Below are 24146 nucleotides of genomic sequence, written 5' to 3'. Positions count from 1 at the left end.
TTTTAAAACTTCATTCTTGTCTTTTGCTCCCATGTTTTTCACGAGGTCACTTCTCAAGAGGCTAGCATAGATGCTGCTATAGCATCAGTTGTATCAGAGCTGGAGAGTATTTCTTCCCTCAAAGACAACCAAAAAAATTCCTCTGAAAACTTTTCTCCATGCAAGAGATATCTATCATCTGTCAACTGGTTTCAGCTTCTATGTCAACTGATCAGTGGCTCATCTAATCACCTGCTAGTTTTTTTTTTTTTGAAGTGTTTGTCCTTTTCGACACAGTGTCCATGGCAACTCCTCTGATAGTTCTGAGAAACAATCTAATGCTTCAGGTTAACAAACCAATGACGCAAGCAACAAAATTGTATGCAATCATGTGCACCTGGTCTATGTTTAGACCAAAGGCAGGATAATCGATTCAGTCACAAAACTAAAAGAGTCCTCCACTCCACTTCCCATTGTTTCAAAAGCATCAGACATTTCTAGTTATGCCTGATAGATTGTGCCTGAGCATCTGAGTATCTGGTTGGCTCGTGTCAGAAAGGAAGTATTTGCAGACTGGATCAAAGCTACTTCAACTCAAAGGGGGTTTCAACCTTAAGGGTCAGTAAAAGCGCTATGAGTTGTTTGCTTTTATAATGATACAGTGGGCCGGCCCAGATTGGACTGTATAACATACTGACTGTTCATTTGTAAAACTGAAATAAAAGAAATTAAATTTTAAAAAGTATATTTTTTTTGGTATAAAACCTATGATCCGGGTAAACAGTTGTGGACTGTTATGCTAGTTCCCTGGTTTGTAATTTAATTCAGGGGTTCACCTACTTTCCACGAGCTGTTTTGTACCTCACAAGCTATCTTTCTTCTGACTGGCCAGCTTCCAGATAACTTGGCATTATAACGTAGTACAGGTATATAGGTCAGAAATTAGGGAAGTAGGTCACCCAGCATCTTTTGGGATAACTTGGCATCCTTTTTCATATCAGAGTGGGAAGGAAGCATGCTGACTTTTGACAAGAGGTGGAAATGGCTTTTCTCTCTTGATTAGTAGAACTAATCCTCCCTGGTGGCTATTATTGAAGTGAAGTGCGGGAACTCTGTATTTACCACAGCCATCTCCTCTGATGTAACTGCAGTGATTCTCATCTTATCAGGGTCGTGCAGCCGGAAGATGGCCCTGGCAGCTTACCTAATGGAAGTCAGCTAATGTGTTTGGTGATCAGAGCATTTAACTAAGCTCCCCAACCAGAGGGGAATACAATATAAGAAGCAGGGAACATCACAGGAAGCAAGACACCTGGCAACCCGTGAAAACGACCGATTGAGGAGACCATGATCAGGATTGGATAGTCCTTATGCAATAAAACATGGTGCAATGTGACCAAATCGATTGCTGCTGAATCTAAATGCTAAATCGTTGAAAGACATTAGTGAACACGTTTGTAATTATGTGACTATCCTCTGCTAGATTCACCCTGAGGAGGAAGACTACGGTTTTGAGATTGAGGAGAAAAACAAGGCCATTGTTGTGAAATCTGTCACCCGGGGCTCACATGCTGAGGTAATGGTCAACACACGCATGTGCATGGACACACACACGAACACACACACACACACACACACACACACACACACACACACACACACACACACACACACACGCACAAACACACACACAACCTCTGCCTGCCCCAGAGCATTAGTTCCAGTAAGTAATGGCTGTCTACTGTTTGGAAAGCTGCTGTCCGTCTGTCTCTGCTCCTTTGGAAAAACTGCATTCTCGTTGGCTGGGGATCCATTAGACATGCTCACGCACACACACACACACACACACACACACACACACACACACACACACACACACACTGTAATTTGAAATGCTAATAGTTGCCCGACACCGGCATGGCTCTTATATAGATTGACCATGTAGCAACAGAAGGGTTGCTGGTTCAATCCTCACTTCCCCTAGTGACCATATCCAAGTATCCTTGAGCAAAATTTGCTGTTGCTCCTGATGGCCCTGCGATGGACCCCGCCTCTAGCCCAATGTCTGCTGGGATAGGCTCCAGGCCCCCCAATGACCCTTAACTGATAAGCGGTATAGGAAATGGATGGATGGATGGATGGATGGATAGTTGCCCGACACACCATTTGACATGTGTGTAATTTTTTTCCTTGAATAAGACATTTTTTACTTTTTATTTTATGGAACTAGTCGATGCTGTGTCAACCGTCAGACATATCTTCCTTTAACCTGACATGAATTTCACTGTGCAGTTGGAGAGAAAGTGCATGGTGAAATATTTCCCTTTCTTCTTCACCTCACGCCATCCCAATTTAGTTAGACAGGTGATACTTTTTGCTTATACTTTCACACTAAGTTGAACTTTTGTGCTCCCATCAATTTATCCTGATTGCCCCTGTTTCCTCATCTCTTTCTGTTATTTAGTCATTGTAGATCTTTCCCACATTGCTCTTCTCCTCAGTCATTCTTTTGATAATCCCTCTATTTCTCCTTGGCCTGCTTTCCTCCACAGTAAACCCTCACTCTTCTGCTCTTTTTTCTCCGTTTCTCTCTCTGTGTCCCTCATCCCTCATGTCCCCAATTCCCCACAATAACAGGATTGCTAGTGGTGACACAGACTGTGTGCCAGCACAGTGAATGCAGCACAGCTGATTCCCATGGGGCTCTGAAAAGGGCTCACACACAGAGCTCTTTCACTATATGATACTATTACAGAGAGTCACAGGCAAACAGGCACCCATGGTCTGTAACACACACACACACACACACACACACACACACACACACACACACACACACACACACACACACACACACTTCTACATTCAAATGGTTGGGGCTCCTCTCAGTCATTTCTACATCCATCCTGGGCTGTTATCCAGAATCGGGGCCCGGCTCAGCCAAGGGCCACCCCACCGGATCTGTGTCCAGGACACTGGACTCACAGGGAACACACAGTGGGGGCATTATTCTCTTAACGTGAGTGAAGATGTGCAAGATGGCTGCATTTAACATCTTGCAGCACTGCAGGGGTGTGATTGTAGAAGCTGATACCTGATTGCACAACACTTAAGGTGTTTGACACATTGTGACTGAGTATGTTTGTGTGATCAAATGTTCTGTATATTCACATGCCGATCAGATGATTCCATGATATTGAGTGAAACATCTGCTGAACCCCCTAGGTGGGGTTGGGATGGGCAGTTGGGTGGGTCTGTGGGGATATGCACTTTTGTCATTAGGAGGTAAACAGAGGTAAAAGATTTTAATAAAAATCTTTTTCTTCTTTTGCTTGGCCTGTATCTTCCTATAAGTCATTGAAGGTCATTAAGTGTGCACAGAAAGGTATGCAAACTAAAATACCCCCTCCCCCATCCATGAATGTGTGCAACAGGTAGAACATATCCTCTAGTTTAATCATGACTACACTGCAGATGCCAATCTTGACATGCATTCTCTCAGTCAAAAAAACTACTCACATGCTGGATAATACATGACAAGACTGAACAAGCTGTGAATATGTGAAGAGGGAACACTTTTGTGTTTTCTTTGCAGCATTCCCCTTGAAAACAAATATACTGAGCAGTGATTCAAGGTGGTGCACACACAGAAAGCTGGAATCATTCACGAGTGTCAAAAGGTGAAAATATGACAAATCCTTACAAATTAAGAAGGTTGCCTGTGCTTAGTGTCATCCCCTTCACCATGCATACCACCACACACTGAAGCCAGGGAGTGAACTAAATGAAGGCAACACCTGAGTGGGGGCGTTAAATGATCCGAGAACCATAAATAACAGCATCTTGTCTGTTGTCTGTCCACCCAGATGGCCGGGCTACAGGTGGGCAGGAAAATCCACACCATCAACGAGGACCTCCTTTTCCTCCGGCCTTTCTCTGAGGTGGAAACCATGATCAACCAGGCCTTCTGTATACGTCGCTCCCTACGGCTGCTTGTTGCCACAAAGGCCAAGGAGTGAGGGAACACCTGCAAACAAACGCAATGACACACACAAATACACAAGGTACTAACAAGTCTTTTCTCATCCAGGATTGTGAAGGTCCCTGACAACCGGGAAAGCCTCTCCTTTAGACTCTGTGGCTCCGCCCCTCCACATGTCCACGCTGTAAGGAAAGGTGAGTGACAGGGCCAATTTGACTCCAGATAGTCGATGAACTGTAGTTTTACATGTGGCAGATTACAAGCAGGATAAGGACTTAATACTTAAATTTCAGTGAAAAGAAAGAAACAGTGTGATATTATAGTTCATAAAAGTATGTGTATGGAAAAGTAATTAGCAGCTCCAAGGGAGTAATAAAATGTATATACCTCCTTGAACTCGGCTACAATTACATATATTTTGCCTCTGACCCTAACACTGGAGATCTGTGAACAGATTTGAAAGAGCTCATCCTAATTGTTGCAGCACCAGCGCCAGTAAAAGCTTTGAAAGTGTTTAAGGTGTCAAAAAGACCAATAATTCCTTGTGAATTTACGAGAAAGATGAGGTAACTCTAGCTTTTAACCACCTGTTCCATTCTGCTGTTCCTCTATTAGGTTTTTATGGCCACCTGTCACCAGACAGGATTCAGTCAAGGTTCAAAACCCTAACAGACCAAACTCTACTCTCAACATATGCACATTATGCTCTGTTTAGAGTGGAGTAAAAAGATGGTGTCCATTTTGTTCTACCTTTTCATGCGTCCTCCTGTCTCCTTGCAACCTCCTAACCAGATGTTTATACCACCTACACAGACTCAGAATAGAAAGATGAGATGAGTTATGGCACAAAGAATGGAGGGTGAATCCAAATGTTTAAACCAGACAGGAGTAGAGAGGACACACACAAAAACAGCGTGGAGAGGAGCAATCATTGGTTGATGTAACCGTGGAATGTGATCCGGTGGTTTTACTTTTCTTTATAATGTCAGGAGGACATCTCTGCTTTCTCTCCCTCTCAGCTCTCTTCCCTCCCTCTTCACATTCCTTCCCCTTTTCTATCCTTCCTAGTGTCCTGTATCACATTTGGCTCATGCATGCAGCGTCTTTTTGTTGTTGTTTTTTTGAACCGAAATCCAGATTAATGTTACTGTGTCGAGATCAAATTTCCAGATTAGACACACAATATTTTTGTCTTTCACAATAGTTGTGCGAGATTCACCTTAATTTAGGAAGTCTTTGTGCCATTAGTTCATGTCATGTCTTAGTCAGGAGACTGACAAAGCTACAAGATCATATGCTCTTTTGTTCAACCCTTGCAAAGGTTTTAGTCATCATGGAGGAAGGTCAAGATATTGTCAGTCATGGCAACAAAAGTGTGTGATGCTTGGTGTCTTGTGTTCTGAGAAAATTAAAAGTAATTTTGGACCAAATTGCATCAAAGATTCAACTAACCCAAGTGGACCTTGGGTTAGGTAACTACTGGCACCCTTGGTTGAAGTGATGCCAGCACCAGTATTTTTAGATGGGAAAAGATGATGGAGGTGTTGATTGGACTTCCAGGCTTTAAAGCTATTAGCAGCTTGGGAAAATGTGTTGTGGCAATTACCCAAGTGATTTTGTTTTCCTGGAAGAACAACAGGGTTTAAAAAGAGATTTCCTTAAAAAATGACATAATTAACAAGTAACAGATTTTTTTTCTGTTTATGAGGGCCCCTTGTATTTGGTTTATTTATGTGGACACTCAAGTTTTATGTGTTCACAAAAGCCTGATGTGTTGTGTACAGATCTACTGGATGTCAGCCTCTTCGTCTTCTCACCTTTGACTTCTCATTCTGTTGACACACGACAGGCTGGGAGGCAGCAGGGGCAGGTCTTCAGGCCGGTCAGGTCATCCTGAAGGTTAATGGCAACAACGTCAACCATAGCGACTACCAAGATGTCCTGGAGCACTTTACCGCACAGCACACACACTTGGAGCCTGCACAAGCGGTGAGGAGACACACAAACACACAATATTTTCTTCATCGGGAGGGGGTTTGAATCTCATGATTCAGAAATTACCGCACAACAAGCCGTGTCATCCCTCTCTATATAGGATGTCCGGTGAGGTTTTATGGTCTTTGTCTAACTCCTGAGTGCTTTATGTATACTATAAACTAAGTACTACCATGGTGGAACATGATTAACCAACAAGTTTTAGCTTTGGAAGTCAATGAAACCAGAACATTCAACAAAATGGCTCTCACAGTCCATTATGAAGTGGAGGCTCTAACTTCTTGGCTTCAGTAGTGGCTGTGGTGTTGTTCTCCACATAAATTACTGGCTGTCCCTTTGTTGCTGCAGGCATCTTAAAGTGAGGGTCCAACATTTTTCCACTCAACATACATTACTGCTCTAAGCAAAAAAGGAGTTGCCAGGAGTAAGGAATAAACAACCCATACATTTAGGATTTATATCCATTCCTTTGCTCAGAACGTTTGGATTTAATTAATTTGTTTCACGTCTCCGTCTGTACAGTATTGCCTGGGTCAAAACTGCAACGCATCTGGTAGCTTTAACATTTCTACAGCAGCATACCGTAGCTCTAGGTCTGCAGACCAAGTGGGATGGGTCCTTACTGTATTAAACCCACAGTGCTTGGTTTTCTTTTGTATTTAGCCTAGCCCTCTCTTCTGGCAAGTCTCCATTTCTCAAACCCAGTGAACAGCCTCAGCTGAGCAGCCTTATTTTGGGCTTGTTCCTCTAAATGTTTGCCGCTTCATTAAACAGCAGGATAAATTACCAGGATGTTGTTGATGTGGCTGACTGCACCGCAGAGTTTGGAGGAGAGGAGCAGTCAGCCCAGATGACCCTGCCAGGTGAAAGGTTCATGTCCACAACGCACAGAAATATATGTTCAATGAGGGAGGGATGAAGTTTACGCACGTCTACACCATCATTTCATCTAAATAAAACTATTTCTTTTGAATTTTTTCAGTTAAAATGCTGAAATAAGGTCTGCTTCACACTAGCTTAAGATATTTGACTTCTGTTCTACAGAATAAAATTGGTCTGCAAATACTGCACTTGCTCTCTGCTCTCTATTTTTCTTTTCTTTTTGCTGTTTTTCATTTTTTGTGCCCATCACAATCCTATTTAGTGATAAATTAATCTCCTTTGCTGCCCCCCCAGTGTCAGTGGGTGTATCGTGCATTTGAAGACATTGAAGATCTACAAAGACAGAGAGGTGCAAGTGAGAAGGAGGAGAGCCACTTCAGGCCTTATCCTGTGGAGAATGGCTCTGACCACGAGGAAAATGGCACCAACGGAACAGGTGAAAAAAATTACATATTCATAAACTCCTCACTGTGTTTGTCACTCTTTTCAATTTAGAACAAAGCACCATTCTAACACTTGGATTAAAGAGTTTTGTGAGTTCTCAATTTGGAAATGTATGATTGTGGAGAAATATCATGAGAAAAGACTGATAAAAACTAACAAGTTCCTCATTATGTATTCAACACCTGATTTCAAAGAATGAGGATTGTAAAGTGAACACACTGAGAAATGAAAATTATGCTCCACAGACTTCAGACTAGGAAGACTATCCCTCTCTGATGAGCTGCCGCTGGTCAGTCTGACGGTAGATAACGTCCAGCTGGAGCACGGTGTGGTCTACGAATACGTCAGCACTGCTGGTATCAAGAGCCATGTCCTGGAGAAGATAGTGGAGCCCAAAGGCTGCTTCAGCCTCACTGCTAAGGTATTTATGAGAAGATTCATTCATCAGCTATTTCTTTCATGTTACATAACCCTTGTCAGCATGGATTCACTCAAGCCTTAATATCATATCTCATGTATCTCAGATCCCATCACAGTTGTTCTGTGGTACTTGAAAACTGAGCATGTACGTAGACATAAAGCAAAGTTTTGTTGGGTTTCTTTTGATGAGAATGCTGTGATCACTTTGCTTGAACGCCCCATTACAGTACATATACAAAAACATAGAACAGCTACAAAACTATGAGTTATATTATATGAATACAGTTAATACATAAATAATGTCACACAAACACAAGTTATAATGTAGAGTGACTTTAAAAGTCAGTGACTTTAGAAATCATTTTTTAGAAATTTTATTGTTGCAACGGTCCATCCTCATCCCGTTTCTTGTCTTGGCAGATCCTTGAGGCATTTTCGTGCGATGACAGCCTCTTTGTTCGTAACTGCAGCCAGCTCATCTCCCAGAGCGAGCGAGTAGTTACCATGCCCCAGTACGAGTTCAGACAAATCTGTGACACCAAGCTGGACAGTATCCGACGGCGCATCAGCAGCTATCAACAGGTATTGAAGCGCAGTTCTTTATAGCGGATTATGAAAATGGGTTTTGCAATGTTGTTGTAGTCAAAGTGTGATCTTTTGAAGTATAGCCACAAGTGACGTCTGTGTCTATTATGCACATTCAAATTTTGTCAAATCCTCTTGATGAAATATAGACACACTGTTGAAACCTGACATTCATTAAGATGGCTTGCATCAGTGTTTGAATTGCAGAAGCAGCTTATGCTTTTAATTAACTTTTGATCTGCATCCTGTTGCCCATCGTTTCTCATCAATTTCACCTAGTTTGCCTTGGAATTGAGAAACAAGGTGTGGCCCTCCTTCAGGCAAGCCGATGTTCGCCCTCACCCTTTGGGCTGCATGGACTTTGTTCCCACCAACTGCCACATCAACTTGATGCAGGTCTCCTATCCTAAGAGCATCACCTCTGCTGGCCGGACTTTCAGCATCCGCTTTGGGCGCAAGAACTCCCTATTTGGTCTTGACCCGGACCAAGGTAGAGAAAACACACACATGCATAAAGACCCAACTCTGACACTTTCATGTTTGTGTTTCAGTTGTAAAAATGCAGAAAATGAAAGGATATTAACCTTGTAAAAAGAGAAATCTGCTGTGATGGTCCATCATAAGTGTACTCACACTCAGCCAGGTTAACTTGCACTGTGCTGAAACACAATTGCCTTCCGTCCCCACTCCCTTGCATGTGCAATGCTCAAGGCCTGAGCCCGCTTGTGTCATCACTGAGCTGCATCCGTCCAATATTTACAAGGGACAGATTTCATTTTTTCATTCTGCCATCATGCTGTGATTGACCTTGTCATATATCCGGGCGTTGCACATGCATGTTTACCATGCTGAAATCCACCTCCTCCAACAGACGGTTGTTTAGATAACTGAGTCACAAAGAGGTGAAGAGAAATTCTTATATGTATAGTTAGATGTCCAAAATGGAGACGAAGAGGAGAGTCTGAAAAGCACAAACGAACAAACAAAACAAAAACAAAATTTAAAAAAAAAAACAAAAACTGGTAGCTGGTGAATGTTTTTGGAACCATGGATGGGCTTTAGCACCCACAACCAAAATCTCAGTTTTCTCTCTGTGTAGCTCAAACAAATTTGAAACTTCGGTACAATATCTGCTACTCAACTTTCACTGAGATCCATCCGCTTTAAGATAATACAGCTTAAACTACTTAATAGCAGCTCCAAGATCATTCTGAATAATTACCCTCTATGACCATTTAAATCCCACAGTGCAAAGAAGGGATTGCCTCCCCCCCCAGTGGTTTTAAGGGCTCAACAAGAATACTCAATGAGTGGTTTGCTATTAAGACTCCATTAGCCCCGGGCCATGCCATTCGTTATTGACATGAAAAGTGAATGGATGATGTCAGCAAATGTGGTACCTCAAGGCAGCGTAGGAATGTGTGTCATTTCTACTGAGGTCAAAGGGGAGCGCGAGAGAGAGAGAGAGAGAGAGAGCAAGAAATATAGTGCAAGTGGAATGCAGAGTTGCCAAAGAATAATTTAGTAAAGGAGGGCTAGTGAGCATCCACGGGTACAGAAAGAAGATGATTCAAAGCTGTCTCTAGGCTCATGAAAGATGAAGGTTCCGTGCAGCTGTCTAGACAGCAGAAAGCATGGCTTGCATTGTTCCAGGATGCCTTGTGCTCATCTTTCCTCTAACTGCCTGACAGACATCTGCCCAGCAGTTGTACTGACGAGAAGTTTTGGTCTGGCGCCTTTTAGCAAGTGCTCTGACAACTGGCTCCAGGGAACTTCCTTTCGTTTGTATGGTTGCAACACACTGTATACAAAAGCAATTAGGGTCATTACCTGAAATAAAAAAGTCAAAGGTTTAAGATTAATGTGGAAGAAATGTAGAGGGTCTTTTCTATTTTACATCCATGGCACTCACTCTACACACTGTGGGTTCAGGGCCAGAATTTAATTTGTCTGCACTATTGGGATTTCTCAAATTATTGCAGCTGATTTTGGCTTCCAACCCAACTAAACAGGTTTGTATCCTGCTCTCATTGTGCATACCAGTTGCATAAGTGGCCTTAAAGAAGTTGTTTTTCATCAAATCCAAATGGGAAACAGACAAGAGTGTTACCTCATAGTTTTGAACATCTGGTGTAGATATCATTGTCACACAGTGAAGACTGTTTCGTTGAACCATGCTAACCACTAACAGCCTCTTTCCTCTCGTCTCCTCTTGTTTCCTCTCTTCTCGTCTCCTCTCCTCTTCTCCACTCTAGCACAACTAAACCCCATGTCCCACACCCAGCATTGTGTGACCAGCATGGGGGCTCCCTCCTGGAACTCCTCAGGGCTGGAAGTGGAGGAGCTTGACAGCAGTGGAGAGATGACCATGGATGGAGGCGAGGGGTTGATGGACAATCGACGGAGTGGCCATGGAGATGGAGGTTTGAGCTTCTTGCTCAAACAGGAGGACACAGAGACTCAGGATTCCTATATTTACTTATACAGCCGCCTGGATGTTGCTGTTAGAGAGATGAAGCAGTATGTGGCTCAGATAGATGTGTAAGTGTAACAAGTCATATAGATCCTGTGTAACAGAGGAGCTTTGAAGCTCATTGTGTTTGTATTTTATTGTTCCACCTCTGAATGGCATTTCTTTTGCCTGTTCCACATCAAACTCTTATCTCTATCCCTCTGTCAAGTATCAAGTGTTGACTCATATCTATTCAGCAGATATTTTCATCTCTATCAGCTGAAATTGTTATGAGATATTTGCATTCCACTTGTGTTTATATTTGAGCATAAACACCGGTAGAAGCTTTCACAGTGACATTTAAAGATGTTTTCAGGGAAAGCTGGGAGCTGTTATCCCCCACTAGCCTCCCGAGGGCTGTTCGTCAGCCTTGCTTTGTCTGTCTGCCATTTGCGTTGTTTAAAGCTGAGGGATTTATAAAAAGAACATTGTTCTGGCCCAAAATATTTATGGGCCAGGCCCAGAACAGGAACAGGGAGGGAGGCCAGAATCATATCAGCAGAAGAGATACACCTTGTGTGTCTATCCAAAGGAAGGGGTGTGATGGAGTGAATGAATATCTGATTGTAAATGGTTATATGCAATGTGTATTGCAGACTTAACTTTATAAAGTCTCTAGATTTTACATTTCATTCAAAGTCACAAATTGCTTTAACAAAACATTTCCAGATCTAAATATTCCAATGAACTTTTTTTGTTTTTGTTTTTAAGCCTCTTGTCATCCATCACCGAGCCCACGCAGCTCCAAGAGGGAGGTGAGGAGCCTCCAGTCTATGAGCCAAGTCAGCCCCCATCTCTGGCCTCCTGTGAGGATGGCTGCGACCAGGACAAAGTGGAGCATGGTGGCATTAAAAGGGTTTGCTTCAAGGTGAATGAAGAGGACCAGGAGGACTCAGGCCATGACACAATGAGCTATAGAGATTCCTACAGGTAACTGGTTTCAATGATCAGGAAACAACACAGCGTTTATCGAGTTTAGAAAGAGAGACTTGAAGGAACACACAAACCTTTTAGGAAATACAGTTATTTGGCATCCTCCCCAGGGCCAGATAACAGGATATTTACCCTTCTCCCCTGTGTGTGTGCATTAAACACCCATTGAGGTTGCCTGACCACATGTTAGCTTAGCACAATGAATGGTAATAGAGGACTATTTAGCACTACCATTCATTGTGCTAAGCTAACAAGCAGTCAGCTGGTCTCTGGAGGTCTGAGCTCTGTAATACGTACACAGAAAGGAAAAAGGTGTCAGTGGTCTTGTCTGGTTCAGAAGAGGATGGCAAATAAGCGCATTTCCTAAAAGTTGCTGTGTTCCTTTAAGGAGCTTTAAATAAAGTCAGATGTAATTTCTCTTTCTTCAAAAGGTACTTGTTGTAAAACACAAATACTTGTTAAGTTGGGGGAAAAAATCCTATATTTCCCTGGAGCTGTAGCATTTTTATCAAAAACAGAACAAAAATGGAGACTTGAGACAGCCTTGTGTCACACCTGGATTTCTAACATTGACAACAAACTCCACACTTAACAAACCTGTAACGCTGTGCATTTCCCCCCTTTGGAAGCTAAAATTAATTCCAGATGTCAGCATTTTAACTGAGATCGAGGGCTAAAAATGACTTCAAACTGTTTCGGTCGGATCTGGTTATGTCATTTGCTTGTTGTGAGTTCATTCAGATTTTCGAATGTGTGGATGTGTGTGTAGAGTCCACTGGGCAGTGCTCCACAGAGCCCCACCCTCCACCACCCACTAAGATATAGTTATTGGTTGTTGGTGTGGTGGACTGGTGTATAATAGAGCCAAATGTTTGGGGCGCGGCCTCCGCACCCAGTCTGTCATTAAGGCCTGGCCACACCATGTGAAACGCGACGACCTCACTGCAGTAAAATGTAAAGGAGAATGCACGCACACACGCACACACAACATGGAGTATATATACAGGATTTAGAAGCCCAGTGGAAAAATAGTCAAGGTAGAAGTATACGGCTGCATAGAGAATGTGGATGAATCATCCCTTTTGTGAAAATTTGGATGTGATGAAAAATGTGTTCCTGAGTTTGGTGTTTGATCCTATTTTAGACACTGCTGATAGAATCAGACATTAAAGCCAGAGGTGGTGACAGACCACAACAGAGCTGAACAGTCAGAGGTCATTGGAGTATAGCCTGTGAGGAAAGAAATGTGAGGAGCAGGACAAGAGGACCTGAACACACCCACACACACACATACATACACACACACTGGATCAATGACAGCACATACAGAATTAATAGGAGTGTGTTAAGAAATCAAAATCAAGTAGCTTCTGTTCCAAACTAGTCCGATGTATCTGTGGTAGATCTGTGTCTCTAGCGTGCATCCACGTGTGTGTGTGTGTGTGTGTGTGTGTGTGTGTGTGTGTGTGTGTGTGTGTGTGTGTGTGTTGAGACGGTTGGTCTTATACCAGATCCAGCTGAGACTGATAACACTTCCCTCCAGACATCAGAGTGTTTCTCAAGTGAGAGCCTGTGATTGATCCTTCTTTCTCGGTCCATTTGCCAAACAAAATCAAAAGAAATCACACGCACATTTTTTCAAGTCATTACATTGACTGGCAGCACACCTCCTGACCTGTGCACATATTATGTAGCAGGTACTCATTGTGATGTCAGTGTACTCGTACAATTTGTCACTCTTAAGTTTGATATTTGTTATGTACTGATATTGACATCAGTCCTCAGTGAGCTACAGGTAATAACTGAACATCGAACATCTGCATTTTCACTTTATGTAAGTTTTATAACTTTAGCAGGATTAAGCTACAACAAAATGACAATGCTGGCTACTATCAACACATCTCCCTGTGCTATAATAACAACAGTCCAGTCCCCTGACACCATTACAGCTGTATGCATTCTCCACTAAGAGGAAAGTATGAATATGTGTTGGGAGGTACCAGGCAGTTTCAGTGGAGGGCTAAGTGTATGTGATTTGGTTCAATATATCGTTAAGAGTTTCATCAGTACAGACAGTAGAAACGATTAAATGGGCCAGACCTTTGTCAAGTGTTTGCTATAGTCTGAAGTTATGTTCAACAGTGATAAAAGTCTTCCATGGTTCAGTTGTTTAGTGTCTCTGGGATGATGAAATACCACAATCACAAACCCGCAGGCCTCCAGGAACTTATCGACACCGGGGAAATAAAAACTGAGCTTTGTCTGAGGAGAGGCTTACAGTCTAAGATGCTGAAAACTCCCGTTCTAGATTATTTAAACAGATGATGGCTTCAGTCCAGCAAAAACTGGCTGTGTATGGACTGGTATGTAAGTGTCCTAATTATTGTCAGAGGTGCAAGGGCCTGTTTAGCACCACTTGTTTTTACGTTGGGATTTAGCTCATCTTAGCACAGGTACGCATTCACTCAGTGTCTTTTTTTTTTTTCTTTACTCACATTCATTTTCATTAATTAATATAATACATGGAAATCAGAAAAGAAAAAAAATTGCCAAGTAGAAAATCCTTTTTTTTTCGTTGGCTGAGTGGGTCCCCAGATGTCATCGTACTTTACATTATGGGACAGTAAAGTCCATTAACAGCACTCTCAAAATTCAAGCATGTCTGTGTACTGTCCAGTGAGAATACTCCATTTAGCACTAGATGGCAAGCAAATGGCTCATAGCTGCAATTTAGGAAGCAATCACAGCGGAAGGTGATGTTGTTGAGAGGGAATGTAGTGTGTTCTCATTGTCTACTCCAGCGTATTCTCACCTGCATTCAGATGTGTGAATATATCACGCAGGATATATTTTAAGGTTTTAATAAGTGGGTATATTCATGTGTTTGGCTCAGGTGAAGGCTCGATCTGCTGCTAGAAGTGGGATCATTTTCACAGGGGTGCTCTCATTTTTGGCAGAATATGTGTGAGGCTGAATTTGTGTGTGTGTGCGTGCGTGCGTGTGTTTGTAATCCAATACACATAGGGACTGAGGAGAAATGTGTGCTTATGATGGAATAAATAAAGAGAAAAAGACTATAAGAGAGTAGATGCAGGTAGGGAGTAAAAACTTGTCTTGACATACTACTCACAGTACAGTGTGTGTATGCAGTAGTATATCTGGATGTACTACTGCATACACACATTACAGTGAGTGTATCATGGTGTGTTGCTCGTGAGTGAATAAAAGCCAGTGGAGAATCCATGCCAAAGTACTAACAGATTGCTATTTTAACTTTCCCCTTAATTGCCAGTGCCCCCCCCCCCCACCACCACCACCACCACCAGGACACACACACACACACACACACACACACACACACACACTCTCTCTCTCTCTCTAGGAACCACAGACTAACCAGGCAGGTGCCCACCCCCCCCCACTCTGTCATCCGGCCAATAGTGAAGGAAGACAAAGGCAGTGTTGTCGTTTTGTAGCTCGTAGTAGCTCGTAGGCCATTTGTCATGGTAATTCAGCGGCCTGTGAATCATTCCCAGCTCCTCCGAGCGGATGGCGAGCGTGCTAACTTGAAATGATGTATAATTTGAGCCACATAAATCTTGCACATGCTCCCGGTAATCATGTTGAATCACGTAAGATGTATTGCTATAAATATCAGTCATCTACGAGAACGAGAGGCAGAGGTGAGTTACGATACACAGGAGACTGGGAAAGCTCGTGTTTATAAAAGCACCTGTGTAAATATGTTCACTCTGGTCCAATGTTTAAGTCTTATATACACATTTATTATCAGTCAAATGTCTCTAATGCAGCTACAGTTGACTGACTGTGTAAACCAGCAGCGGTTGTTGCTGTGAGAAGCATTTAATTACCTTTGGTCTCACATGCTGTAAATCAGAAAAGGCATTTACAATCAGACGTATTATATGACAGCAAAATTACAAGACGCAGCTTTCCAAATCCTCTTTGTGGTTTAAGGATGGAATGAACGCCTTTTCTCTTCATGTTGCATTTTAACCGTTTGTTTATGTGCGTTATTCCAGCGAATGCAACAGCAACAGAGATTCAGTCCTGTCCTACACCAGTGTTCGCAGTAACAGCTCTTATCTGGGCAGTGATGAGATGGGATCAGGTAAATATCACTCTCTGTCTCTCTAAATGTGCTTTTTTACGCATTTGATGTTCATCCAGAACAATTCAGTCCAACCACCCAATGTGTCCTTTCATCCAAGCTGACACACTTTCTATTGTTTTGGCTGTGTTTTCTAGCACATTGGATCGTTTCAGAGCCAACGCGTGGAAAAAAAAAAAAAAAAAAAAGTGTCACAAATTCAGCACAAACAACACAAACTTGGCTGAAGCAGATACATGTTTATTGTCAAACAGAGACAAAAAAAAGGTGTTTGCGCAGGAAATCAGTGTTTTCTGAAGTCTTTAATTTGTCATCATGTTTATCATATTTAATGACATGCTTTCAGAAAGCCAAAACAAACTGCCTTTGTGCACGGAGCCAAATATGTGTCCACTGCTGTTTATGACAATGTTTATTAGTCTTGCACTGGCTCGTAAAGAACTCTCATAAAAACAGAAATTTATAAACGTGCACTATTTTTGTCAACAGCTGAGCTGTGTTCAAATATGTCTAACGTTTGTGGTTGCTAGGGGACGAGTTGCCTTGTGACATGAGGATTCCTTCAGACAAACAGGACAAGCTGCATGGGTGCCTGGAGCATCTTTTCAACCAGGTAGGGTCCAGGCTTTAGTTTGGAGGAAATTAGAGCAATTGTGCGAATAGTTTGAGATGTAAAAGTTGTCTACACACACTTAAATATGCACCTCTGACTGCACCTTTAATTCCTTCTATGAAAACATGCTTAATCTAAATTTCCACCCAAGACTAAGCTAAGTTTAAAGTCCTAAAACTGAACCAGAGTGACAGAAGAACACACACACACACACATCCATTTTAGCCCCCATCACTGCAGAAGTATTTGGAGCAGATGATTCTGATCGTAATCAGTCAACATCTGGGCCGAGTTACCTCATGGAGCCTCTTGTCCTCTGGTCAGGATCCTGGTTTCTCTCTCATCTTTCACTTGACCTCCTTTCCTTACTTTCCTTTCCACCTCAAACAGACACAGACACACACACAGACACACACAGACACACACGCACACACACACACACACACACACACACACACACACATCCATCTTTTCATCTCCTCTTACCAGTATTTGATTTGCTTTAGTTCTCCTTTCCCTGTATAAACAGGCCTGCAAACTCAATATTGTATGTAGTTAATGCAAAAAAATGACTCAGATCAGAGGCAGTCATGGAATTGTGTGCGTGCACGTGTATTTGTGCTGGAATAACCTCATGAAAAAAGCAGAGGTAGGAATATTTTTAGGGATAAGGTTAAGATATTAATCAGTGTGTGTGTTTGTGCTTATTCACACACACAGGTTGACTCCATCAACAGTCTACTCAAAGGACCCGTCATGACCAAGGCCTGTGAGGAGACCAAGCACTTCTACTCGGACCACAGTCAACCAGGTACATATTTGAGTGTGTTTGCTGCTTTAGGTGAGCAGGTGCTTCATCTTGCCTCTGTTGAAACAGATGGTCCACACACACACACACACACACACACACACACACACGCACGCACGTACACACACAGGCACGCACGCACGTACACACACTTACACATTCCTGGGTTTTATGTGAACAGAGTTTCGGCAGACAGAAGACTGGACAGTTCGTTGCCGCTACGTTATCCACAAGAACATCCAGGAGGACCCGTGGAACCTCCCCAGCTCTATCAAAACTCTGGTGGAGAGTCTGCAGAGATTTGTGGATGGTAAGTTGAGAACGTGCGTACACACACACTCACACACTCTCACACACACAAACATACACCTGTGCCCATGTTTGCTTATGATAAAATCAGTCACTCCATCTTTTTTTCTTCCACCTACAGATGGAAAGAACCAGCTTCTCCTGGCTCTCCTCAAGTGCACAGGTAGAGTAACATGTCAGAAACCAGTTCACCATCATAAAAGCAGATAGAACCCAGTTCTAATGTTCACTCAAATCACTGGAGGAGATGTTAAAACCGGCTGTGCAATCACTCAGCGGGACTCAGTCTGGGGCAGCAGGATAGCTCTCATAACTGGAGGCTTTTTTAATGATCCTGACATTTTAGAGCTCTTTGCTGATGAGATCATCCATCATACTAAACAAGAACCAGTTCTACTCCTGGACATCTGCAGCTAGTTATAAATCTGTTAATTGATTATTTTAAATGTCTAGACTACAAGCATTGTGGATTTCATCACATTTTCTTGAGGTTAAGGCAGAATTATCTTTATTTTGTTCAGTTTGACAAACGTCATTGTCCGAAACAAGTATTCACATCTGCTATATTAAGGTAGTTTTATTGTCTCAGTCAGTCTTGACCATTGTGTTGTTTGGCTCTTAGGGGTCACTGATTAGTAATCAAGGAGACCAATAATCCTTGTATGGAGCTAGGGCTGCCAAATTCTGGAAATATTCAGTATTTGAAACTTAACATGGGATTCAACAGGAAAATTTGGGAATTAACCGGCAAAAACTGGGCACTCGGGGGTAATTTAGATTAACCTGTGTTTATGTGGTCATTTCTGTATGTAGATATGAACATTTGTATTCTCATAAACATTCAAATGAAGACTCTTCAATCAGCATGCTTAATCAAATATATTATTTGCTAGTCAAACCTGTGTAACTTATCAATTGAATATTTGCTATTTAACTTAAAGGGCATGGATCAAATTTATTAAGCCCAGTTATATCATCAGTCACCCTCAAATACAGTAAAGTGGCCTCAATGGCCCAGCTGTAGTGTGCAGGATGCTAATAATCTGTGCACGTGATGGACGAGTACAGAATGCCAAGTTAATTATAAATTAAACCAAACTGTCCACTTTATTCCTGTTTATTCCCATTAATTAACCATGGAAACTCCTCTGCAAAAAAAAGATAAAGGGGTTCAAAATTCTGGAAAATTTCCCCTCAAACTTCTGGATGTAGATCCAAAAGTTTTGAACCCCCCAAAAGTAGCTCACTGAAGTTTTACTTAGTAGATGAGATACAAATAAGTATATGTATTTGCTCTATTGACCATCAGATTAAAAAAAAAAAACCCATCATCATTGTCAATTTGGTCTGGGGCATCAAGCCCAATCAACACGAGGCTTGTTGTAATTGCTACCGAGAACTACTATTGTGCAAATTTCCATCGCGAGTAACACAGGGCAGTTTTATTAGCTGCTAAAATCAAATATTAAAAATTCCTAAAACCTCTCAATACCCTGTTTTTTTCAGATTAGGTTCATATTGAGGTTGAAGCAGGTGGTCATGCAGGACTGAGGGTTGGCGTCACTTTGAAGTGTGCACAGAAACATATGGTGGTTGTTAATGGGAACTATCCTCGTAGGGAACCCAGGCTAATATGGTACAGTATAGTTACTGGAGCAACACCTCTACTTGTGTAATGATGAAGGTTTAAGGTGGGAGATTGAGAGGTGGGAATAACTCACACTCTCAGCCCACTCATCTCCTCCCCCTTTTTGCTTTTGTCCCCCCATTCTCTCCCCATCACTCCCTGAACCCTTTGAACTCCCACTGTTCCTCACTGACATCGCGTCCGCTCCCTCTCTCTCCCCCTCACACCAGACACATCTCTGCAGCTGCGACGGGATGTGATCTTTTGCCAGGCAGCAACGGGCGCCCTTTGTACGCTGGCGGAGCAGCTGCTGGCGGCTTTGCGATCGCGGTTCAACAACGCCGGCGAGTACCAGGAAGACGGCAAGGAGACCAGCCGCAAGTGGCTGGAGCAAATATCTGTCATTGGCGTGCTGCTGCACTTCCAATCCACTCTAGCACCACATGTGGTGAGAACAGACAGATGCAATCCCACTTTATGATACAGCTACATAATTATCATATTTGATGCATTTAAAGTATAAATCTTGCCTGATGCAATTTCAAACTGACGTCCTGATTATCTGGAGGGCCCTAAATCAAATCAACATATTTTCGATGGCTTTCTCCTCATGCAGCTGTGTTTAGAAGTCTGGAAACTCTCCTTCTGGTGCAACTTCTGAGCTGTCTTTCTTTCTCCCCTGCAGAAAGAGGAGCGGACCATGCTGGAGGACACCAAGGCAGCCCTGTTGGACTTGGACAAAGTCACAGTGTTCTTCAGGCAACTGGAGGATGAGTGTCTAGTCGCAAGTAAGACACCCAGTCAACAAAGACTGACTCATCCAAAGCAGAGAGCTTCGGATTGTGACCGACCCTGAATAAAGTTCCATCCAGTGTAAATTGTTGTTTTAAAACGATGAAATTGCCATTTTCTTCTCTGTGAGGAGCTATGGAATAGAGGGTTAAAACAGTATTATAATGGCTCTATAAATCAGTTTAAACAAGGGTAGAGCATGTAGTCTCTTCAAGTCCTTGTCCTTGCCTCACAGATAAGATCCTAAATGACTGTTAGCAGGTTCATTTGAAGTGCACTGAGACTCTGATACTCTCATACATATGCAATTGAAGCACTCATACTTAAACACCTAAAGAACATTTAGATTATCAGGCACATATGTTGGAAATTGACTTGCAACAAAATGCATTATGTGTGGAAATAATCTATTAGAGCATGAGAGTGGATGTTGTAGCTCATGTCCTGTCACATCAGTCAGGGTTGGAACATTAAAGCTTTTGAATATGACTTCAGTGGTTTCAACTGCGGATGAACTCAGGTAGTTCCTATTGAGCATTGTAAGCATCTTTACATTACCGTGGACCTAAAGTTTACCACACAGGCATATTTGTGTCCTTAGCAACCTCGGTATCTATTCACTAAAGGTGCTTCTGGCTACCAGTAGATACAAAAGGATATTGGTTCTCTTTTCAACAACCTCAGTATGGCCAACAGAGATTGCAGCTCAAAGGAAAAGCACAGCATGCACTTCCCATTTTAGAATGCAAATCTATGGATGAGGCAGGGATTTTCTTTTCTGGGTTAGCGCTCAGGAGAAGAAAGTATTTAGTGCCCGCATGCACAGTTTGTGCACAAAAGTACTACATGCAAAGACACACCCACTGTCTACTTGAATGTAAGATTTTAAAGATGCAGCTCCAAGAGCTCCAACTGTCCATCAGGCACTATTGATTTGCTAATAGCGTCTCGCTATTGGTAGCATTGCCATGTAAACAAACAGCCCCCTTGAGTTCATCCTGAAGTATCATAGATAGTTCCACAGGATTACAGCTTGATGGAGTCTCTGGGAAAGAGTGCTGACCTCAGAGGTTGCCCAGTAAAGGTCATTCTTTCCACATTCAGACTGGAGCCACAGTCAATTTTATAGATCATTACTTGTCATGTAATGTTAGAGAAGGTTATTGACCTGCATATAAATCACACAATAATAGCAAAACTACTTAAAATGAGTTATTTATCTATTTATGAAAATGAAACCAAAACATTGGCTATGCTTTACTGGAGAGGAAATCTGGATGATGATTTGATAACTCCGATTACATTTAATTTACGGTACTCTTTTGTTTTCATTGTCACTCTTGTGTGTTGTCAAGCTGGCTGATTAAAAAACAACAACATTTAAATGACTAACAAACAGGCATAAAAAAGGGAAAGACGGATTTCTCCACATTGCTCTGATCTGTCTTTCTATAGGGACTCATTCTGTTCAGTCGTTGGATGATGAGCGATGCTCGCTAATGCATTCATCAAGAGATCTCTGTAATGTCATGCCAGTATGATTCAAGTGGAAAGTTTAGACTTTTATGCACATTATCAGTGTAGGAGGATGATACAGGTGTCCTCATGCTGCATTGTTTCATTGCTACTTAAGGATGGATTACCTTTAAGTGGAAGAAACAGTGAACAATATATGAGGGAGATATCTGTCCGAAGGTCTTAATGCTAATGGTTTCACTGTGGTTTCATTTGTTGAGTGGCACTATCTTGTTAAGTTGTCCGTTCTTATTTGTGTGTTTGTGTTGCAGACACACCGGTGTGCTACCAGGTGGAGGGCAGCCGACAGGCCCTGAGGGTCACTCTCTACCTGGACAGCTGTCACTTCAGTGAGCTGCCCAGCCGGCTACAAAACGGTGGCAGTCTCAAACTTCACACCGTCCTCTTCACTAGAGGTGAGCAACCAGCCTGACTGGAGTAACTGGGACTAGCACAGTAAAAATAAGATCCCCAGTTTGTAGAGCATAACTCAACTGTAGCAAGTAGCCCTGGAAACTATTTTTCTAGAAAAATCCTTTTTGCATTGTTTGTCACCTACGAAAGAACATACAATGAAATGAAACATACAATGAAAAACGGAACTTGAAATAAAAATGATATAGATTAGAATTCTGAGATTAAAATTAGAATTATAACTATATGTAGATATCAAATATGTCTTATTTTTACTAATGAATTGTCCACATGTGGTCATAATTCTCTTGTGTAGTTGTGAACGTAGGTCAGAAAAAAATAAATCAAAGTCACAAATTATTTTGGCTGATATGTTTTATTCATATCTATTCATAACAAAGAAAAGAGTGTAGAGGATTAGGTTGTTTTAAATTTATGGGTGTGTGCCTCAAAAGCTTTGCCATTATTCTCCACACCACAGCCTAACATTACCAGAATGCTTGCCGAGCTCAGTGTCTCAAGTGAGCTTTGACTTCAAAGCATTTTGCATTCGTTAGAGGGCAGTCACAGCCCAACCATGGACCCCCGGCCAGTGGTTGAGAAACCTTAGTATGGTACCTTTAAACATTCTGATTGCTTTGCACACACAGCTACTCACACATGCACATTTCCCGATAGTTTGGATCCTAACCATGCTCCTTCTGTCTCTAATAGGTTCATACACCTCCCTAGAACATGGTGTGTGTGTGTGTGTGTGTGTGTGTGTGTGTGTGTGTGTGTTTCTGTGCGCGTACATTAATTTTCCATAGACAAGTGCCAGTCTGAAATCAAAGCCAATGAGAGAGCTCGTATTGTCCTCGTATGTTTTAATGTGGAAGACAGTGTTGCCTCTGAGCTGTTCAGTGGTAGATAAGTGAAAGGACAGCGCCTCCTAGTGGAAAACATTCTTCACTACTGGTCAGGGAGATGCGTGACTCAAGTTTATCTGTGTAGAAAAATGCTTTTAAGTGTGGATGTTTTCACTTACTTTTTAACAATTGTTGTGAATTGAAGTAAAGTGCAAAGCAGGTTGTATTAGATGGATTTGTGTTGTCCTCAGGTGTTTAAGGGACAGTGATTAGATTGAAAGTGTTCCAATGGATGATCAGGGAATACTTTGCTGTAAATGTAAATGTATGCAAATCTGAATGTGCCCCCTGTTACAGCACTGGAGCGTCCAGAAGGAGGGTCCCAGCAGGACTATATTGCGATGGAGGAGTTCCAGCAGCGCACCAACGCTGTCTCACTAGAGAAGGTCAAGGCTTACTACCGCAGACTCAGGTACACAATGCCACACTGCGCCGCAACCCCCAAGTGGCTTCCTCACTAGCACTCATGGTATATTTCACCCTGCGGTGCTGCAGAAGCATAAACTGCTGGGACGGCTGTTTTACTATTCCTCTGTCGAAGTGAGAACGGTATCATTTTACTGTAATATCTTTGCAGCAATGCAGAAAGATTTAGTAAACCAAGGTTATCAAACTGACCGTGATTTTCTGTTTTCATTTTCAATCATCTGTAACGATATTTACATATGCAACCACATATTTTCAGTTATAGTTCAGCACTCCATTGATGCTTTTATGAGAATGCTTTTGCTATCGTGCATACAATATTTTAATAGCACTTAATGTGGTGATACTGGATACATGCGTGATAATCCCAACGTCAATAGTATCGGATGCAGAGCCCTCAGAGCTGGATGACTCTGCCTTCAAACAAAGTCCATCAGAGGATATTTTATTTATTTATTCATGCATTAACCAGCATTTCAGCATGGTGAGATAATGCAGATATGCAAGAATAAACGTGTGTATATATATATATATATATATATATATATATATATATATATATATAGTTTAATGGTATGGCAGGCACTTACAAAAAACAAAACAAAACATAAACCCTAATATAATAATAAATGTTATAGTCACATTTGGACATGATACTCGACCCAGCTACACAGCTACACTTATTTGAATAATTTTGAATAAATCAAAGGCTGAACTAGACAACTTTTGTCTCAACAGGGCTTTCTATTTGGATAAGTCCAACCTCCCCACAGACTCCAACACCACAGCTATGAAGATCGACCAGGTAGATATATTATTCCGATACATTTCCTGCCATCACGGTGTGCATTTGACAGTGTGTTTGTTCTG

General features: G+C 42.0%; 1 protein-coding gene across 4 annotated transcripts in view; it reads left to right on the top strand.

The window, feature by feature from the left end:
- prex1 (phosphatidylinositol-3,4,5-trisphosphate-dependent Rac exchange factor 1) overlaps positions 1 to 24146 on the top strand; it is an 81872-nt gene that overhangs the window by 53474 nt on the left and 4252 nt on the right. For all 4 annotated transcript variants that reach the window (XR_015117905.1, XM_086214118.1, XM_086214120.1 and 1 more), the window contains exons 17-36: positions 1463 to 1555; positions 3846 to 3994; positions 4070 to 4155; positions 5811 to 5950; positions 7133 to 7274; positions 7528 to 7703; positions 8123 to 8284; positions 8567 to 8777; positions 10543 to 10828; positions 11511 to 11729; positions 15776 to 15864; positions 16395 to 16477; positions 17198 to 17288; positions 17467 to 17595; positions 17716 to 17757; positions 19452 to 19669; positions 19907 to 20009; positions 21801 to 21944; positions 23148 to 23262; positions 24015 to 24081. Coding sequence is in view for 3 of the 4 variants with exons in the window: in XM_086214118.1 (XP_086070244.1) it covers positions 1463 to 1555; positions 3846 to 3994; positions 4070 to 4155; positions 5811 to 5950; positions 7133 to 7274; positions 7528 to 7703; positions 8123 to 8284; positions 8567 to 8777; positions 10543 to 10828; positions 11511 to 11729; positions 15776 to 15864; positions 16395 to 16477; positions 17198 to 17288; positions 17467 to 17595; positions 17716 to 17757; positions 19452 to 19669; positions 19907 to 20009; positions 21801 to 21944; positions 23148 to 23262; positions 24015 to 24081 (2745 nt within the window). In the remaining variant the exon portion in view is untranslated. The remainder of the gene's footprint in view (positions 1 to 1462; positions 1556 to 3845; positions 3995 to 4069; positions 4156 to 5810; positions 5951 to 7132; positions 7275 to 7527; positions 7704 to 8122; positions 8285 to 8566; positions 8778 to 10542; positions 10829 to 11510; positions 11730 to 15775; positions 15865 to 16394; positions 16478 to 17197; positions 17289 to 17466; positions 17596 to 17715; positions 17758 to 19451; positions 19670 to 19906; positions 20010 to 21800; positions 21945 to 23147; positions 23263 to 24014; positions 24082 to 24146) is intronic.

Source organism: Aulostomus chinensis, chromosome 9, assembly GCF_037954235.1.
Source record: "Aulostomus chinensis isolate RoL2024-O1b breed Wild chromosome 9, RoL_Achi_v1.0, whole genome shotgun sequence".
NCBI classification, from domain to species: Eukaryota; Metazoa; Chordata; class Actinopteri; order Syngnathiformes; family Aulostomidae; genus Aulostomus; species Aulostomus chinensis.
Note: the sequence above shows the minus strand (reverse complement) of the source record. Positions and strands in the feature narration are given on the sequence as shown.